Here is a 21,533-nt window from a genome sequence, read left to right on the forward strand (position 1 = left end):
GTTAAAAAGCTTCTGGACAGCAAAAGAAACCATCAACTTCCTGAATTTTAAAGTAGAGTATGTGGACATCTTCTTGTTAAGGGGATGGGAATATCCCATACTGTTTCCTCCAGCATTAGCAGATTGGACCATTCACTTCTAGTCTCTCTAAACCTACAGGAGAGGAAGTTGGGAAAAGGAGATGGAGAGAATTTGGGGAGGATTTCTTTGGAGAACATTGTCAATGTACCACTCTTTTCCTTTTACCCAAGCCAAATGACACAGCCTACTCTTCCAGAGCTGAAGGGCCCAGGAGTGCTGATGTTTTCCTGTAAGCCAGATATGGGCCTCATGGAAAGCAGAAGGTTCTCAGAACCTTCTTAAAAAGAAACTCTCTCAAGTCAACCTCCTGAAGGGGTGAAATAATCATAGTCTGGGAGTCAAGGCCAGAAGCTGGGGAACTGCTTTATGAGCCAGAAATGTCTGGCCAGATGGGGCAGTGACTTCACAAAGAACTAATGGACTGAATTCATGGGTCAGGATTGGTGGAGCTGAGGGGTGCTCTGGCTCTGAGGAACACACAAAAGCATCCCTCTAGGGAAAGAGCCAGCAATCATACATCTGTCATTAGAAGGTACTGATACCAGACCACATCTATTCCAGTCAACTTTTTCTGCCCTCTTTCCCTCTCCTTTCTATCAGGGCATTTGATCCTGGACTAGCTACATGTGGCACCTACGGAGTGGGAAAGGTGGTACAGCAATAAATAGAAAATCAGATTTACCCTCTTTCATCACTACAAACTTCAGAGACTGAGATGGGGAAGAGAGGATGATTTAATTTGGAAAAGGCTGTGTAGTTTGATATTATAGTGGATTTGACTTTTTAATACTTGGAAAAGCAAACAATTTGGTTTTTACTTTCGAGTGGAAGGAAAAACTGTTAGATGTGTCTTAGATGTTAGTGAGTGTTAGGGAGGTTTGAAATGACATAGCAGCATTTTGAAGGGGTGAAGATGAAAAATAATGAAGTTGCCTTCTTCTTATATGCTGTGAACTTCAGCTCCTTCAAGAAAGTGGTTATAATTCTTCAGTAAATTACACATTATTATCCCTAGTTTATAGGTGGAATTAAAAAGCAACCCTAAAACCACAAAATTCATTTAATGGATCTAGGATTAGAATTCAGGTGACTGTCTCCAAAACTCAAGCTCTTCCCTGTTCCAGACTGCCTCTATTTCCCCTCCCATTACTGCATTCTAAGATCCTGCAAAGGAACCAACACTGGGAAATCTGGCACACTTAGGATAGCACCCTAGTTCCAAAATTTTGCTGTTTTCACTGAATAGTTGTTGCTAGGAAGCAGAAAACATGTTTATAGTTTGTAAGGTGATTCCACACACATTCTCTTTAGTCTTCACAGTAGCCCTCTCTCTGATAAGGTAAATATTATCGTTACATCTATTGATCTCATTACAGTCTTGAATGATACATCAAAAGGGTAATGAACGGAAGTACATCTTAGATCTGCCAACCTGTAAACTGTGGATGCAGGAATGATATTCATTTTCTTCACTGTTGTATGCAACACCAGACTCCATGCCTGATGCACAGAAGAAGTTCAATAATTATTTCTTGCGTAAATGAATGTGTGAGGGCTTTTAACTCTAAATTGATAAAAGTTAAGTTTTGTGGTTATAAATGTTTAAGTTTTCTTTTTGTTATATCATGTTGCTTCTCTAGCATCGTCAACAAATAGTCTGGGAAAACGTTTATCCACCTAGAAAACTCACTCTAAAACAAGGCTTCTGGAGTTACAGTGAATCTGCCATAACTATATTTGATGGTAAGTCAAATTTTGAGCTTCTATAATGCATAAGGTAATAAAAGACATTTTTCTGCAAGCTTCAATGTCTAGCCAGTAATCTGGTTAGGAAAAACTGATCTCCAAGGCCCCTGAAGCTATAAAGCATGCTATGATTATGTGGGTACTCACTGATCAATTGTCTATTTTCAGAAATTGTGCATTGTACAATAATCAATAGAAGATAACCCATAATGCTTTGTGGAAAAACACTCAAAAGTTCAGAGAACTTATCTACCTAACTAATAGATAGATTGTGACTTTCAGAGAAAGCTTCTTAATTATCTTAGTTAAATTCATTCTAGGCAAATAGGTGGATGTAAGAGTTCCTTAAATTTCTGAGGACATTTCTATAACAAATTAGCCATGACAATATAACATCATCTAGGCATGGTGATCCATTTCCTCAGTGAAACTCTTTCCTTTCTGTCTCTTTATTCCAAAGTCAAGAGGCAAAGTCAGATTGAGAGATAGAATTGAGTTCTCTAAGAGAAGATGGGACTGTGGCAGGGGTGCCCACTCTACATATGCAGTGGTGGTACAGCACTGTGCTCAGACCCAAAGACTGCCCAGACTCCTCATGCATGGAGTCACAACCACTAAATTGAGTTGCATAGATGTACTCCCGTGTGATGCTACAAATCAACTGACCTTACTAGGAACAGGTAGCTCTAGACTAAGAGCTTACACTCCACTACAGCATTTCTCTGTACATTCTCAAGTAATGAACTTCATTACCAGGGTTTAGAGAGTATTATCATATGCTCAACCAAGCTCCAACCTAGAGAAGTTTAGTTAATCCTCTAAACACCTATCAGAAAATTGAATCCCAAGCAAATACAGGTGTAACCCATTCTATCAGAAGCTGTTTCATATGCAAAATGCATTAAAGATGAGCATAAATCTCTTTATTAATGCAAATGGGTCTTGTGGACCACACTATCTGCCATAATTGAACACAAATCCTTCTTCAGTCCCTGAGATGCATACAGTTTTTTGTATTAGGGCCATCACAAAAACTAGTGTATACGGCCAAGGGTTTCATTCCATTCACCAGGTGAAACTTAAAACCCCACATCGTTTTCCACAGATTCCTATTGATGGGAGCTACCTGTGAGTGCAAAACTTGGAGTAGTGCATTTTAAACTTTCAATGGCAGGGAGTTAGCAGGGAAAGAAAATATATTAGCAGAATGATGAAAAAAATAATAATTGAAATTAAGTAATAAAATAAAGCTTTTAAAACACTAAGTCTACTGTGAGGTGTCTGTAGGAAGCAAAATTGAATGGACTGGGGGTTTGAACTATAATATTGGTATATTATAAAGAAAACATCATATATAGGGTTTAATAAATTCATATTGATTGACTATAAATGAATGAACAATTCGATGGATGGAAGGATAAAAGGATGCCAACCAGCCCCCAAATGCTTTCCTGGAAGCTTAGGAATCCAAACAATTACTCTGTCCTTTTAGATTTCTTCCACTCTTCATTTCTAGATAAGAATTTAGGTCCTACAAAACATCCTCTTAGCAACAGTCCTGTACACCCTGTATATAGCATCTTTGACTTCCTTGTTCCTCAAGCAGTAGATAAGTGGGTTCAACATGGGGATCACTGCTGTATAAAACACAGACACCACTTTATTGAGATACAGGGAGAAACTTTCACTAGGCCATACATAAATAAAGAAAAGAGTACCATACAGGATGGAAACAGCTGTCAGATGAGATGAGCAGGTAGAAAAGGCTTTATGCCTCCCTTCAGCAGAGTGGATCTTCAGTATGGTAATGAGGATGTAAATGTAGGAGACCAGGATAGTCAGACCACTGAAGACTTCCACAGCTCCAGCCATGATGAAAACTACCAATTTATTGAGCCTAGTGTCAGCACATACAAGGGAAAGCAGCGGGGACATGTCACAGAAGAAATGATTAATGACATTGGGGCCACAAAAAGGGAGATGAAATGCATTTGTTGTATGAGTCATGGTGTTCATGAACCCACTGACATAGGGACCAATCACCAGCTGGATACAGAGTCTCTGAGACATCGTGACTGAATACAATAATGGGTTGCAGATGGCTACATAGTGGTCATAGGCCATGGATGCCAAGAGGAAACACTCTGCTGCCACAAAGAACCCAAAGAACCACTGCTGCAAAGCACAGCCCAAGAAAGAGATGGCTTTCCTCTTCACAAAAAAGTCAGTGAGCATCTTGGGGCTCACAACTGAGGAGAAGCAGATGTCCACAAAAGACAAGTGGCTGAGAAAAAAGTACATGGGCATGTGAAGGCGGGAACTGATCTGTATCAGAATAATCATACTCAAGTTTCCAGTTAGGTTGATGACGTGGAAACTCAGAAAGAGCAGGAAAAGTAAGATCTGTAACCGGGGGTTGTAATTCAAACCTGTGAAAATGAACTCATTGACCCTTGTGTAGTTTTCATGTGCCATTGGCTGGTTCTGGTTTCCACTAGAAGAAGAACAGAGGAGTCACAGCAGATTTGGCAAACATGTCTTCAAAATGGGACACGGGAAAAATATACTAGTAACTGGGAGAGCACTAGAGATGATACTACTTAGCTGCAAGTTCTGGCCAAGGAAACAAAAATTAAATATAGATCAGTGTAAAATTATCAGATCTTAAGTTATATTTTAAGTTTCTGTAGAAATCTATCAATACAGAGATAAGAAAATGGAAACCTAGGAAAGAGGAGAAGCTTGCTCCATGTCCCATAACTAACTGAGGCAAAAATGGTTCCAGAATAGATGTCTAATAACTCCCACTTCAGTGAACTTTGTGTGAGTTCACCAGGTGAATACACATCAGGAAAAGTGACATAGGAGAGTAGAAGTGAAGCAAGCTGGAGAAGAAATGAACAGCAACTCATTTTTTAAGTGGCATGCTGTGCACTTTGTGATTATAACCTAAGGCTAAATGTATATTCTCCAACTTGTCTCGAGTCTACCTCCAGACCCTGGAAAGCTACTTTTCTTCATCTCTGAAACAGAAATAATAATATGAAAAATTACCTTGTAAATTGTTGTGAGGATTAAATGAGATAATTCATGCAAAGCATTTAGCAGAGTGTTATTGAGGACCTAGATTAGAGAAGAATAATTGTTAGTATTTTTGTCATACATACTCCCTTTAATAGAGCTACAAGCTAAATGTCATTTTATTTTGCTTAGGAAGAAAACAGAAGCTCAATCTATATTCATAATACTAGTGACTGGAAGAGATGAGCTTTGAACATGCATCTTTAAAAAATGGACTATGTTTTTTCCTTTTCACACTGCAGAAATGTTTCCTGTGTCTTCACAATTCCTTCCATTTCAAAGAAATCCAAAATTCATTCCAATATGAGTACAGGATAATGCATTTTTGGCTTCCTGTTCCTGGAGTTGAGGTTATAGCCAATGGTCATTAGTGAAAAGGCCATGAAATGATAGTGTTGAGCATAAGTATCACCTTTATGGAAATGATGCATCGAAGAAGTCTGGAAAAAAGCCTAAATTCTCCCAACTCTGTATCCTCTACATTTCCTTTTGTCACTCACTGTAAGGAGGACCTTGGTTAAGTCACCTGATCTCTTTGAACCCGAGGTGCTTCATTCATTCAATGTGCTTTTGGCTTGATCTCAGAATTCTCATCCATTTCAATGAGAGCGTCGATGTGTAGGTGCTCAGAAATCTACTAATACTTTACTTTTAGAAAATTTTATTAGCCCAGGAATATTGAAGTCCCACATCATACTTTTGCTAGACACTTTTCCGTCTAATTTGAAATTTATTATTTGACTTTAGCAAGACTTCCTCTGAGGCAAATAATATAGTTTACATTATATATTTTGCTTCAGGAGAAATAAAGAGAAAGATGGAATGACCAGTCCAAGTGTTTACTCATCACACCTTTTGCTTAAACCTGTTCAAAAGTCTAATAACTCCTCCAGGATCCATCACATACTATATCTCAGTCCTCCACTTGACAGTTGCCCAAAGCTGCTCAACTCCTCCTTGTCAGTCTTGGTTTCAGCACCTGCCCAAGCCTTCTACCCATCTATACACATCTAAGTTTCTCAGTTTATCTATTTCATTTGGTGCTTAGAATAGAATATGATGCTCTGTACAGACCAAACCACACAGACTGGGGGACACAATCTCCCCTCATGTTGAGAGTAAGAGGATGACATCAACACAACCTATGACAGCCTTCTCTTGGCAAGGAATTCACCCAGGTGGTTTAGACAAGGATATGAATTGAATTCAGGACTATCTTTTTTTTATTGCAGTAACATTGGATTATAACATTATGTAGCTTTCAGATGTACATCATAATATATTTTGAATTCTGTGTAGATTACATCATGTTTACAGCCCAAAAACTAGTTATAGTCCATCACCACACATGTGAGTACTATATTTTCCTCTTATTCTGCTGTTAAAATATCTCTGTTCTATTTTATAGTTATGTCATTATAGTTTGATAAAGTTGCAGAACCTAAATTTGTGTCTACATAAATTCTCTCGTTAGGTCTTGCACAGTCATCTAACAAAGATGAGGATAATGCAGATCCTGACCAAGAATCAAATTCATAATTTATATTAATTCCAGTTAAAATAGTTTATGTTATCTTGAATTTGTTAAAATCAGGTAGAAAGAAGAACATAAAATTATTTAGAAGATTGCAACTTACAGTCTAATGGGCTGCCTCTCCTTTAAAGATGTCAAGAAGAACTAAGGTAAAAATGAGTCGTTTCTCAGGTTTCATCCCTTCCCTTAACAAGCCTACGTTCACACACAGAATGTGTCAGAATTTACAATACTTATTTGATTTTATTCTTTATTTTCTTACAGAAAGGAAATATGGAAGACTTCACTGTAAAACATATTCGGAGTCTTTATCAATTAGATAAAAGTTCGCTGAACTAGTTGCTTCATTAATCCCTTTGTATTTGTTATTGAAGATGCTCTGTCCCCTAAGTGTACTGTATCTTAGGAATGAGCCTGATAAGGGAAAGTGCAATTGAAGCTTTGTTTCATATTCTAAGTAAGTCCAATGAGATTTGTTATCTGATAATTTTACACTTGTTTCTAACTGGATGCATTCTCTCCATTCTCTCTAGTTCCAGGCTAAGCAAGAAAACTCTATGGAATCCTTTGTAAATTGAAGTAGCACAGAGAGGGTGGGCCACTGGAAGACCTTAGCTCCCCATGCCCCTCTCTCTTCTGCATTAGTATCTTGGGAGGAAGAGCAAAGAGTGTAGAAAATGGACTTTTCTCAGACATAGCATTTACTGCAACATGTTGCCAAAGAAATAATTTTCCTTGGACTTTTTCCAAAATATGTAGTTTCACCATTGTGAGCAAAGCCTGGAAGAGAACAACTGCTGACGTATTAACTGGTTGTTAACTTTAGCAGAAGATTATAGCTGAACTATTAGGAAAGGGCAAAGGAAATATATTTCTTATTGTCAAGAAAGGAATAAAAGCCAGTAAACCAAAACTCTTTGGGGTTATGTTTCACTTCCGATACAAACAACATCAGCCTGGCAAAATAGAGTCTACATGGAGAACCGAATTTTGGTTCTAGCCTGAATAAAGGAAAATTACAGGTCACTAGGCCTGCAACACAACTTCCCCACTGTAGAAGGTTCTGTATGGGGTTTTTCTGTCTTTCATTTCTTAGCATGCTAGTGTATTCTTTAAAGCAATTTTTCCATGAGATTTTAATTTTGGTAATAACTTTCTGTTGGCTCACATATGACAGATAATTTTATTTCTCCACTGAAAACCCTTTAGACATTGTCATTTTATTATATTTTTTTACTATTAATTTCATTTAAAACACAGAATTGTTTGAAATTTTCCCCGTTTTGGGTAGCAGATTTTATTTGCCTTCATTTTTAAATAATTATTTTATTAACCTTATAATTAAAAAAATCCTCCCGGATTTTTGGGCTTCTTTTTATTGATTTTTATCTAAAAGACAGTGAAAATTTTAAAGCTAAATATTTGACTCTTCATTAGCTCAGAAAACATTTTATAGCTTTGATCATCCCTTCCATTTCTATTACTCTGACTTACCCTAAACATACACATAATCTGTTGATGAATCTCAACTTTATGGTTTTGATATCATAATGTTTCTTCTCCTCTTCTTAGTCATGCTGTCCTTTTTCTCTGCATCTTGCAAGAGCTTTTCAAATTAGTACTTTCAAGCATGAATTAAATCTTCTAAATATCAGTTCTTTACTTAAAGCCTCCCATGTGGCTTTTAATTCTCACATTGCACTGTAGTTTCCTTAAAGTCCTCAATTAATACTTAAATACCTTTCTTCTCATCTTTTTTTTAAAAGGATATCTTCTCTTCCATGATTTCTGTCTCTTCTTCATGAAGACAAGCATATGTGTGATGCTCCTAGAAAATTCAAATATTTTCTAATGCTTTTTCTAGTTCCTTTGGTGCTTCATTTGAAAATTAGGTGATTCCTTTGAGATGTCTGCATAACAACCCCTTTCTGTTTGGTGGCAGCATGAGTCATTGGTTTGATATTGCTAAGGGTTTTTGTCTGTATGCTTTCTTGAGTAAAGGGTCTTCTATATACAACAAGCACTTGCCATCAGTCAGGGTGTGTAGAGAGCCTATGATCTTTTTTACTATCTTCCTGATGGTTAGTTAAAGCTCTTTTCCTTGAAGAACTGGTTAAGGCTTGTTCCATAAACATACTATTTATATTTTCTATTTTTTTTTTAATTTTAGTTACTGAATTCAATGGCTATTCATATTTTAATTTTTCCTTTTACCTATCACATAGTTTTGATTTATTTATGTAAGTATGTTTTGAACTGTTCTTTGCTTAGAGTATATATATATATATATATAAATTTTTTTTGAGGAAGATTAGCCCTGAGCTAACATCTGCTGCCAACCCTCCTCTTTTTGCTGAGGAAGATAATCCCAGCTAACATCTGTGCCCATCTTCCTCTATTTTATATGTGAGATGCCTGCATAGCATGGCTCGATAAGCAGTACATAGATCTGCACCTGGGATCTGAACCAGTGAACCCCAGGCAGCTGAAGCAGAGCCTGTGAACTTAACCTCTACACCATTGGGCCAGCCCTTAGAATATATATTTCTAAGATTTTTTTTTTAATTTACTTTCTGAAATAGAAAGACAAATACTGTATGATCTCATTTATATGTGGAAACTGAAACTAAAAAAAATAAAAACAAAACCAAAACTCTTAGATACAGAGAACATATTGGTGATTGACAAAGAGAGAGGGTAGGGGAAGAGAAAAATGGGTGAAGGGGTTCAAAAGGTATAAACTTCCAGTTATAAGATAAATAAGTCCAGAGGATGTAATGTACATCGTGGTGACTATAGTTAATCACACTTTATTACATCTTTGAAAGTTGCAAAAAGAGTAAATCTTAAAAGTTCTCATCACAAGAAAAACATTTGTAGCTATGTGTGCTGATGGATTTTAACTAAACTTATTGTGGTAAACGTTTATCAAAATATCAAACCATTGTGTTGTACACTTAAAACTAATACATTATATGTCAACTGTGTCTTAATAAAAAATTTACTTTCTAAAATCATAAAGACCTAATTTTCAAATAGTTCATTTCCAGTTCTAATGATATAATTACTTTTGATTAAGGTTGGAATGTCAAATTCACCAGACAAACCCATTTGTCAATGAAAATGCAAATAACTAGGTTTATCTACAGTGTATATTTGTGTGTTCTAAAAAATTATTTCCAGGCCAGCTCCATGGCTGAATGGTTAAGTTTGCGTGCTCCACTGTGGCTGCCCAGGGTTTGGATCCTGGGCACGGACATGGCACCGCTCATCAGGCCATGTTGAGGTGGAATCCCACATCCCACAACTAGAAAGACCTGCAACTAAGATATACAGCTACGTACTGGGGGTTTGGGGAGATAAAGCAGAAAAACAAAAAAAAGAAGATTGGCAACAGCTGTTAGGTCAGGTGCCAATCTTTAAAAAACAATTATTTTCTTCCTTTACCTAAATGACCTATTGGGCAGGAAAATTTAACAAAAGGAAGAAAGTTACCTGATTCACTGCTGGTGAGAGTGCAAACTGGTGCAGCCACTATGGAAAGCAGTATGGAGTATCCTCAGAAAATTAAGAATAGATATACCATATGATCCAGCTATCCCACTGCTGGGTATTTATCCAAAAAACTTGAAAACACAAAGGCATGAAGATACTTGCACCTCTATGTTCATTGCAGCATTATACACCATAGCCAAGACTTGGAAGCAACCTAGGTGCCCATCAAGGGACAAATGGATAAAGAAGGTGTGATATTTATACACAATGGAATACTACTCAGCCACAAGAAATGATGAAATCTGGCCATTTGTGACAACTTGGATGGACCTTGAGGGTGTTATGCTGAGTGAAATAAGTCAGAGGGAGAAAGTGAAATACCATCTGATCTCACTCATAAGTAGAAGATAAAAAGAACAACAAACAAACACATAGCCTTGAAGATTGGATTGGTGGTTACCATAGGGGAAGTGAGGAGTTAATTAGTAGTAATTAAAGTCCCCCAAAATAAATGCTGGGAAGAACAGTGTATTCTGCAGATATGATCCACAAAAAACGATTGAGGATATGTTCTCCTATGGTGGTAAGCTAATGTGTATGCTATAAATATACAATATATAAATATGACATCTTTATCACATATTCACCACTCTCCACCAATCCCCTATTCCCTGTATATCTCTGCATTACAGAGTATTGCCTTTCCCCATTCCCAAGGCTTTAGACATGGTCATATAACTTGCTTTAACCACTGTAATTTGAACAAAAGCGGCGCATGTCGCTGCTGGTAGAAAAAATTAAGAGCCTGTGTACTTTCTGCCCTCCCACGCTGTGTAACAAAGTTCCAAATGGTGGAAGCTTCAACTATATGAAGTCATTGGATATAAAATCCACTGAAAAACAATGAGAATGTAAACTGAATAAGAAAAAAATATTGCTTTATTGGTTTACAACATAGAGACATGGGGGTTGATGATAATTATAGAATAACCTAGCATATTCTAACCTAGTGTATCTGTTTACTATTCCAACAGATACTAAATACTTTGGAGATATCATGGGAACATTATGTAAATATGAACTGGTGGGGAAATATAATTACTTCGCATAGTCTATTTTTAAAATACTAAGATTAAAGAAATGTACAGTTTTCATTACAGGAAAACTCTGGTATGTAAAAACTTGCCTATATTTGATTATAAATCTCCATGAATGTGTAAAGATGGCCTAACATTCTAACTTTCATGGTTCTGCAATAAAGTGGCCCAGTGAATCCCACAATTCACAACCTTCATTCAGATACTCATAGATTCCAAACAGCCTTAGAATGACCCAATCTTAAATAGAGCAGACAACCATGAAGCACTCCACGTCTGAGAAAGCCTCTATAATGAAAGTCAAGGATAAAAACAAATAGTAAAAAGAACTTTGAGAAAACTAGATAGACTATGCATGAATAAGAAGTGGAAGTATCTGGCATGGTTTACCTTAAATTCAAGCACTCACAGCTGAAATCTCAGACATTCCAGATCACTTAAAGTGATCAACAGCAGACAGTGGGGGAGTAGTCTTCACCCCGTGCAAAGAAGTCTGTAGAATGAAGGTGTTGAAGAATTTATACTATTGAGTCTTTCATTACCCCAATCCTGACTGATGCTTCTCAAAATGAGTATCTATATGTATCTATCTGCTTTTCAAAGAAAATCTATGTATTTTTTTCTTGTACCATGTGAGAGAATGATTGTGGATTCTCAGGGATCTATGGACGTAGTTTGAGAAACATGAACTTAACTAACTAAACTGTTATGAAAATATTCCTCAATTTTGAATTGTCACTCCCCCAAAAGAGATATTTCATCTTTATATCTGGTAAAAAGATGTATATTTAAAATCCATAAATTTTCATTAAAGTGATTTTAGAAATTCTAAAATTCTCATAAAACTTTCACAAATAGTATAATGAAAGTGCCTTCAGACTCCAGTGTAGGAAACATTGACCTAGGCTAGTTGATGTCAACCTGGCTGTATGTTAGACTCACCTTGGAAGCTTGTTAAAAATGCCAGAAGCTAAGTCCTATTCTAAGATAATTAATCAGAATCTCTGGTGGGCCACAGGAGATTCAATGTTAAACTGCTTTCAGGAACTCCAGAGTGAGACCCAGACTGAGCCTCCTAATGGGCTTCCCTGCCTATGCTCTCTACCCTCAAGTCCATCCCACATGCAGCACCAGGATTTACATGGTGGGTGAGACAGAACCTAAACAGCCATTTGAGTACTGAATATGTTCAGAGTTGGTCTTATTTCCTTGCTCTTTGAGACCTCACTAACCCTTCCACAAACTACCTTTCCAACATGATATCTCATCCTCTTGCCTTTACTCACTGCAATTCAACCTAATGGGGCTACTCATTCTTCCCTCCTCTGAATCTTTGATCACAGTATTAAGTCTTCAACCTAGTCTTCAGGATAGCTTAACCCAATATCCTCTATAAATAGCCATCCTACTGACACCCACAGTTCAAAGCAATCTCTCTCTCTTTACTTCAAAACATGTAGTGACCTCAGTGGCCGGCAGGTGGCACAGTGGTTAAGCTCCTAGGTTCCGCTTCAGCAACCCTGGGTTTGCCAGCCTGATCTGGAGTGTGGACCTAGGCACTGCTTGTAAGGCCATGTTGTGGTAGGCATCCTACATAAAATAAAGGAAGACAGGCACAGATGTTAGCTCAGGGCTAATCTTCCTCAAAAAAAAAAAAAGTGTAGTGACCTCACTTATGGAATTTATTGGTGCTACCTTTTGTTATGGTGATTTTGTGTGGAACTTACCATCCCTTATAAAGCTATGACAATACAGGACAGAGATCACAACTTAATCAATTCAACAGACATTTACAGTATCCAGAGTAATACTAGTGTGGCTGTACCAGCAAAATATCAAAACACATGCACACTCTGGAAAATAGCCACCTGTCTTAGCCCTTCAAGTACCCACTGCCCAATCTGATCAGCTCAGCCCCTCTACTCCAACTCCAGACTTCCTTACAATCCAGCCACAAGAAGGATAACGCCTGGGATAGCAGAAGGCTCTAGGATCCTGTTTCAGCCAGCATTCTTCCTGAGGGATCAATTCCCTCGACCTACCAGTATATATATTGAATGCCATCCCTGATTGACGTCCACTCTTTCCAAGACCTTGTAACATGAAGTGAAGAATGCAGAGGAGACCAAAAAATGTTGGTCAAAGTAATTCAGCTTACATTCTTATGTCCTTATAAACAGAAGTACATTAATAACAAAACCTGTTCATTTTTCTCAGTCTTATTGGGTAGGGAATGTCAGGGGACAGAAATCATTAACTGAATTGTTATGCCAGTTCACAATTTATGTAAAAATTTTCCTTGAGGGGGCTGGCCCCGTGGTCTAGTGGTTAAGTTCCTGCGCTCCGCTGCAGGAGGCCCAGTGTTTCGTGGGTTCGAATCCTGGGTGAGGACATGGCACTGCTCATCAAACCACGCTGAGGCAGCGTCCCACATGCCGCAACTGGAAGGACCCACAACGAAGAATATACAACTACGTACTGGGGGGCTTTGGAGGGAAAAAGGAAAAAAAAAATTCCTTGAAAAATTATCAGATTGTTATAAAGATTTTTTCAAATTTACATTTTAATAGGAAAAAAATCAATCTGAATTTACATAAAAAATTTCATTAGTAAATATATCAAGCAAAATTCCAAAAATGATAAGTGAGGCATAAAAGACTAGACATACTGATTAATAGGCATTCTATATAAGTAAGAGTTAGAGCAGGTAATACTGGCACCAAACAAATGACTGAATAAAATTGATATTGTTAAGTTATATATTTCCCAATACACATATTTCATTTTATATATAATAACAAAAGTTTGTTATATATAAAATAAAGGTACAAATAAAAGTAAATACAAAACATAAAAAATACACATAGAATAAAGGAGGAAGTTTGATAAAAGGAAAGGAGAGCCTGAGAACCAAGTAGAATTTAATTGGATAGGTGTATCTGCTAGTTCCTTCTGTGTAGCTTCCAGCAAGTGACTCTATTTTTACGACCCTCAATTTTCCTTGTCATTTGAATGAGGATAATTCCTACCTTATAGAGTTATCTTAAAACAAAATGATCTTGGCAGGCCCAGTAGCAGAGTGGTTGAGTTCACACGTTCCGCTTGGGAGCCTGGGGTCTGCTGGTTCTGATCCCGGGTGTGGACATGGCACCTCTTAGCAAGCCATGCTGTGGTAGGCATCGCATATATAAACTAGAGGAAGATGGGAATGGATGTTAGTGCAGAGCCAATCTTCCTCAGCAAAAAGAGGAGGATTGGCAGCAGATGTTAGCTCAGGGCTAATCTTCCTCAAAATAAATAAATAAATAAATAAAATTATCTTTACAGGGCTTATGATATTACCTGTTGCTTAAGAATTTTACACTAGCTGTTCTTAAAGAGTATTCAATAGCTTAATTGACAGCAGCATTTTACAATTACCATTATTATTAATGTGTAAGTGTTATTCTATAAAGAGGAAGGAGAAAAATCTGTAGGTAGTTTTAAATTCCTGAATAATTAGATTAAAATAGAAATATGAAAAACATAAAAACACAAAAATAAATATTTGTCAAGTATTCTAATCTATGGTCAATGTTTAAAGATGGAAGTAGTAAAAAAAATGAAAAAAATTACCTGTTTATTTATTTTTAAAGTAGCAAAGGATAGACTAGGTAAAGTATTTGCAGCTACTGTTACAAAGCCATTTTATTTATTATCTTTATAATGTAAGGACTTGTAAGAATGATTGATGAAGGAGTAAAAATCTCTGAGCTATGTGTTCCTAGAACAGGTGTGCCATAATCCTGTTACATATCATAAGAAAATACTTTCCTCCCTCTGTAATTTAGTTTCACAATTCGAAGATAAGAGTGTTAGTGTAGATTAGCACTTGAAATAATTGCAATAGTCAAAGTCAGCTATCCCTGGAGTGAGGAGGAATAATTGTGCAACATGGTTGTCTCCATCAGTTTTGCCTAATACGACATTTCCTCATGCAGCAACCCAATAATGAAACTTATTTGGGCAGAAGATTGAGCTAAATCTATACCCTAATTATGCCCTGTATCACTACTCAAGCATGTCTTACTGTTTTTTTTTTTTCTACTCAGATGTAGATCTTTCTATAATCTAGAGATAAATTTTACATTTTTAGATCATGCCCACCTATCGGGGCTGGAAGGCCTGCAGACTCTAATTTGTACCAAATAGGTTCTTTTCAAAAATCATCTTACCTTCCCTGAAAATAATTATAATTCCTCTTCAATTCTTCAAAATGTTTTCTGAGGGGCAAAAAGATATTAAAACATTTCTTAGCAGCCAGCCTGGTAGCTTAGTGGTTAAGCTTGCATGCTCTGCTTTGGCAGCTCGGGGTTCGTGGGTGCAGATCCTGGGTGTGGACCTATGCACTACTCATTAATCCATGGTGTGGACACATCCTATATACAAAACAGAGGAAGAGTAGCACAGATGTTAGCTGAGCAACAATCTTCCTCAAACAAAAAGAGAAAGATTGGCAACAGATATTAGCTCAGGGCCAATTGTCCTCACAAAATAAATAAATAAAATAATTTTTAACTTCGCCCTATTGCATTCTTTTTTTTAAAAAAAACTTGGAAACAATAACAACAAAAGACCAGCATGAAAATAGGATATACATTTTATCCATTTTAGTTTACCTCTGACTTTTCAACATCTATTGCCTGTGATTTTTTTAGAATTTTTCTCATTTCTCATTCTCTTTTTTGAATTTTATCTCTAATTTCCATAGTAAGTTATCCCTATTTATTCTTATTTAAAAGAACCAATATAAAAATAAGTATCAACTAGTAAAATAATAATTGGAACAACTTAAGAGTCAAATATGTAGAAAAGCATCTGGAAATTATTACGAGGCCTTGTCACTTGGTGGAAAAATAAAAATATGGCATTTTTGTTAATGTTGTTCTTCATTTGCTTGTCTGTACTTTCTTTTCTTCTACAATGATCATGACATACTTTTAGAAGACAAGAATAAAGAAAATAGGCATAGATTGTTTTAAAAGGAATGTGATATGGGAGAAGTCTTCAGTTAACAAAAAATCATTCATAAGCTAAGTAACTGGTATATTTGATATTTTCAATTCTGTATTTAGGGATAGATGACATATATCTTGTTCCACTGAATCTCATCTGGTCTGGATGTTTACTTTGGTACAACTAGTGTGATAGTATTAGTAGCTAGGCAGTTTCAACCTTTATTATATTGTATTGTTTTTCCAGTGATGAATATGTTTGAGGAAGCAGAATTGCTCTGACTCTGTAGGTGACTGGGAATTTTGATCATCTATAGGGATGTGATGAAATGGAGAGTAAAAAATAAAACCAAATAGATACTGACATAAAAGTAGTATAGAAGGATGGAAGGATGCCATCCCCCAAATTCTGCAAATTCTTTAGCATCTTTGGATGATGATCATGTAATGTAGTTATGTCTGGAAGCTTTTCCTTCATCAATTTTGTATTTTAAATGGGAATTTAACTTGTAATGCAGAACTTCCTTCTGGTGACCATTCTGTGCATGGTAGCTTTCACTTCTTTATTTCTCAAGCTGTAAATGAAAGAATTCAACATGGGGATCACTGTTGTGTAAAACATCGTCACCTTTTTATTGAAGTCTAGAGAAAAAATCGTACCTAGCCTCACATAAATACAGAAAAGAGTCCCATATAAGATGGAAACAGCTGTGAGATGGGAAGAGCAGGTGGAAGAGGCTTTGCACCTGCCCTCAGCAGAGTGGATCCTTAGGATGGTAATAAGGATGTAGAAATAGGAGATTATAATGGTTGGGCTACTGATGACTAGTATAGCTCCAGACACAATGAAAACTAAAAATTTATTGACCTGGATATTAGCACATACGAGAGAAAGGAGGGGGGACATGTCACAGAAGAAATGATTGATAATGTTGGAGCGACATTCCATAGAGATGACACTACACCTGGAGTGAGTGGCCCAGGTTCTCTCCTGTTGAGGGCACAATCATTGGAACCTGAAGAGGGATTTCACTTGACTATAACCTCTTTGTGAATCTTAGAGGATTTCACATTATTTCTTATTCGTTTGGTGCAGCATTTGACTAGCTATGATCGGACAGTGGTTGTTTCTCTATGTACCAAATAAACACATTTTAAATGTCAGTCATTTTCATTTTCACATAAATCCATTAAACTTATTTTGAATTTCTTAAAGAGTAAACACAGGAGCAGAAATGGATAAAAAACTTATCTAAAGTTACATTCCAATGAGTTCCTTTCTTCTTTAGAGAATTAAAATTAAAATGGAGTATAAATTGTACTCTTGGTCAGCATGTATGCCATCTTCCCACCCCTACCTATGCTTCTGCACAGAGAAGAGGCCAGAATTTCCAGGGGTCACTTGGTTTTATTCTTGTTACTCTTCCAAAGGAACTAGTAAGTTTCCACTCTGAGACAAGTTATCTTTTTCACGTGGATTAAGGTTTCAGAAGTAGTTACATCATTTCTTGTTCTGAGAGAATTTATGTCCCTAAAGCATGTCATATCTTGGGAATTTTATTGTTGAAAGGGAAGTAGATTAAAATGTTCTTATTGCCTTTAAACTCTTAAAAATTCACTGGGATGAACTTATTTGTTTTCTGTGTTTGACTGGGTAAACTTTATTTCTTACCTCCTTCTTAAACAAGGAAATAGAGTAAACTTTAGTGTGATGATATAGCAACTGTCGAGTTTTCCCCGCAAAAAGTACCACAAAACTTCTACAATTGCTCAACTAAAGTACATTATAGTAGAGGATCCACCACAAGGATATCTTAGATACCTTATTTGGCATTGTGATAGTTTATCTTCTCTTTCTAATACTGACAGGAAAATCACTGAGAGTCAGAATGTGTGAAGAATTTCCATGATATTCATGTAGTTTTTTAAATGAGAAATTTAGAAAGGTTTCACTGACAAATATAAGCCTTATGCTAGATTTTTAAACTTTTATTGATGAATAACACACAGAAAAGTGCACAAATCTTAAGTGTACTGCTGAGTGAATTGTTACAAAGTGAACACATGCATGTAACCAACACCCAAGTCAGGAAATACAAAGTCTCCACCATCCCTATTATGTTTGTGCAATTCATCTTTTGCTGAATACATCTATAGTTAATATGTTTTGCTGCTTTTAGTATCCCATTATATTGATATTCCACAAATAACTCATCCACTCCTTTATTGTTAGGCATTTGAGTAGTTTCCAGTTTTTAACTTTTGTAAATTTTTCTCCAGTGAACATCCAATGAACACCATATCTTTTGGTATTCATAGCATACGTTTGTCGTGACAATATACCTGGTAAAAAGTTTCTTTGTAATATGGTACATATATGTTAATATTGACTGCTAATTCAAGAAATTTTACAAAACTTATTACTTACACTTCCGTAACTAGTGTATAAGACTTAAGATTTTTCATTTTAGCCATCTTGGTGAATGTATATAGTATCTCATTGTGCCTCTGTCATTTCCCTCAATTCTAGTGAAATTGAGAAACTTCGCAATATTTACAGACCATTTGCGTAACCACTTTTATGAGGTGCCTGTCAACCATCTTTTTTCTTTATTGTTTGTGCATTATTTCCTTTGATTAAAAAACACTATAATAAGTCAGGGGTTGTATCTTAATGGATTGAACTGACATTATGAAAGGCCCTCTAAATATATGCCTCTATTTCCTGAGTTGTTGAGAAAATGAGCATGCCAATAATACAGGAAGAACCTTCTTGTCAAACCAATTACCTCGAAGCATATCACTATTTTCAAATGAGAATACACTAAAGTGAACAGAAACTATTTATCAGAATCATTTGTGAATACTGTCTTTCCAAAGTAGATTGCATGAGAAAGAAGAAGTAATTACCTTTGATAGCTTAACATGAAACTCTTTTTTAATTACATAGTTTTACAAAATCTTATCAAGATTATCACATTACATAATATCTTTCTTAATCATTTTGTCCTCATTTTTGCCTAGAAAACTAAACAGATGTGAATTCAGAGAAATCAAGGGGAAAAATAAAGAATGATAGCCTCTCCTGCTGAATGGACTTAGTCTGGCTACATGTACAGTCTCAGGATTTGGAAGACTCAGAGTGGGGTCAAATGCTATCTCCTCCATTTAGTAGAAGTCTGATCTGAGGCATGTGGCTTAGGCTCTCAAAAGCCTCAGTATCCCCAGCTGTAAAGTGGACCTAATAACTCATACAACAAATGCAACTAAAATATTAAATGAGTTGTTTATAAAACACTGAGTGCAGTGTCTATGATAAAGTAGATCCTCAGCAAACATATAATAGTATTATTATAAAAATATAAATATTCTGCACTAAGTGCTTTTAAAATTATATTAGTGTGGAAACAAATAATAGGAAAAAAGCATCAAACTACAGGCCCAGGAAAGAAAACACATATACCATCACAAACACACCGTACATCAGCAAGGACAAGCTTGGATGTCAATTCTTCCCCTTTCTGACTACTCGTCTTTGGAATCACTGTTTATTCTATGAGCATCAGTGTAGTTGGCAGAATTCCTAAAATGGTCCTTCAAAGATCCCTGATCTTTACCCTAATCCCTGGAATCTGTGAATTTGAGAGCCATCCTCATATGATTATGTTATATTAAAAGGCACAGTTAACCTTAAAAGAGAGAGATTACCCTGGATGACCTGGAAGGTTTCAGAGCTTCCTGCAGCTGAGAGCACAAGAGTCAGACAGGTTTGAAATGTGTGAACTAGATGTGTCACTGCTGGTCTGAAGATAGAGGGGCCACATGAAAAGGAATGCTGGCAGCCTTAAGGAGCTGAGAGAAGACCCTGGCTGACAGTCAGTGAGGAACAGTCACTACAGCCCTACAACCACAAGGAACTGAATTTTGTTAAACGCAAAAATAAGCTTGGATATGGAGTTTTCCGTAGAGCCTCCAGAAAGGAGCCAAGACTTGTTAACGTGTTGATTTCAGCCTAGTGAGATGTTGATCAGAGAATTAGGCCATGAGGAACCTGGACTCCTGACCCATGGAAACTGAGAGGTACTGAATTTGCGTCATTTTTAAGTTACCAGCTTTGTGGTAATTTGTTATTCAGTAGTAAAAAAAATGACTAGGAGAGAATATGCATTTTTAAAATGGACACAGTAATATTTTACTTGTGTGCCCATCTATGCTAGTATAGAGATCAGTGTAATTCTGGAAAGCACATAGCATGTTTCCTGGTATACTGTGGAAGTTTAATCAAAGTCAATTATTATCAGAATTATTCAACAAGTGGAATTATATAACGGATCTTCAAAATAGAATCATTTAAGAATGACTGACATCCTCAACTAACATTTAACTAGAAATAATATCCCAATTTAATCTATTCCACTCTCTTGAGGTATGCTCCGCAATCAATTCTAAGCTGAGATTTTATTGAAGAAATTAATAAAGAGAAAAATAATGAACAGTGAATGCTTTTGTAGACAAAGAAAAATTGGACAATATATCAGAGCTCCTCAGTTACAAGCAACAGAAATAGGAAATTCCTGGGAACTATATTAGGTAGCTCACAGGTCTTATGCCTATAGCTTGTTGTGGGAGGCAGGGACCTCAGTTGTATCCATCCAAGGCTGAAATCTGTAGGTGAGAATTAAGTTTACAAAGGGAAATCAGGATACAATTATAAACATAAATACAGTAAATTGATGTCTATAAAAAGAAACAATTACATATCATAGGGAAATAATGCAAAATATGAGGCTTTACCAAAAAACTCATCCTGATATCATATCACTAGAACTGCCAGATAGTGATATATGGAATAATATTATAAAGAAAAAATCAATTCATTCTTAAAAAGTTACCATTTTTTATTACATGTTGAAAGACAAACTCCATGTAAAGTTGTACATGCCTTTCTGTGCACATATGTGTTTATTAAATTCTGATGCATTTTTGCTTTTTCAAGATAAACCTTTCATGCAAGAAAACATAACCAGTCAATAATTGAAACTATGTCTGTCAAATTATATTGTCCATTAAATAAAGAATAGAGCACTGAGTATATATTGATTGTTCAATACACAAATATATATTGAGCATGGATTACATGCCTGACTATGGAGTCAGTCATAAAGTAATGAACATAAAACATCCTTCTCTCATACATGTCATCTTCTATAGGGAGTGACACACAGTAAAGAAACAAGTAAATAAATAATATTTGGGTGTTTTTAAGTACTTCAAAAAATAATAAAGAAAAAAAGATAAATGGTTGAGAGATGGAAGGACAGAGAGAATTATTTTAGGCAAAGAAGTCTGGATGGGCTCTTTGATGATAGGACATTTGAGCAGTGACGTACATAAGGTAAACAGCGAACTATAACACAGCTCCAGGATGAGGAAACAGAAAATGTAAAAACCAGGTAAGACTGCAATTGTGACTGAAGAAATTCCACAGAGGATGCCTCTAGATGG

At 36.2% G+C, this 21,533-nt stretch overlaps 2 protein-coding genes across 2 annotated transcripts in view; both read right to left on the reverse strand.

The window, feature by feature from the left end:
* The window catches only part of LOC106835842 (olfactory receptor 9G4), a 145,099-nt gene that overhangs the window by 18,884 nt on the left and 104,682 nt on the right, over nt 1-21,533 (reverse strand). The gene's annotated exons all lie outside the window — the stretch shown is intronic.
* Nucleotides 3,352-4,302, reverse strand: LOC106835850 (olfactory receptor 5G9-like). Its single transcript, XM_014848454.3, has one exon. The coding sequence runs from the start codon at nt 4,300-4,302 to the stop codon at nt 3,352-3,354; it is 951 nt and encodes a 316-aa protein (XP_014703940.3).

This window comes from Equus asinus, chromosome 17 (assembly GCF_041296235.1).
Source record: "Equus asinus isolate D_3611 breed Donkey chromosome 17, EquAss-T2T_v2, whole genome shotgun sequence".
NCBI classification, from domain to species: domain Eukaryota; kingdom Metazoa; phylum Chordata; class Mammalia; order Perissodactyla; family Equidae; genus Equus; species Equus asinus.

Coding starts and splice junctions, on each gene's coding strand:
- LOC106835850 (XM_014848454.3), bottom strand. CDS start 4,302: ATGGCACATGAAAACTACACAAGGGTCAATGAGTTCATTTTCACAGGT.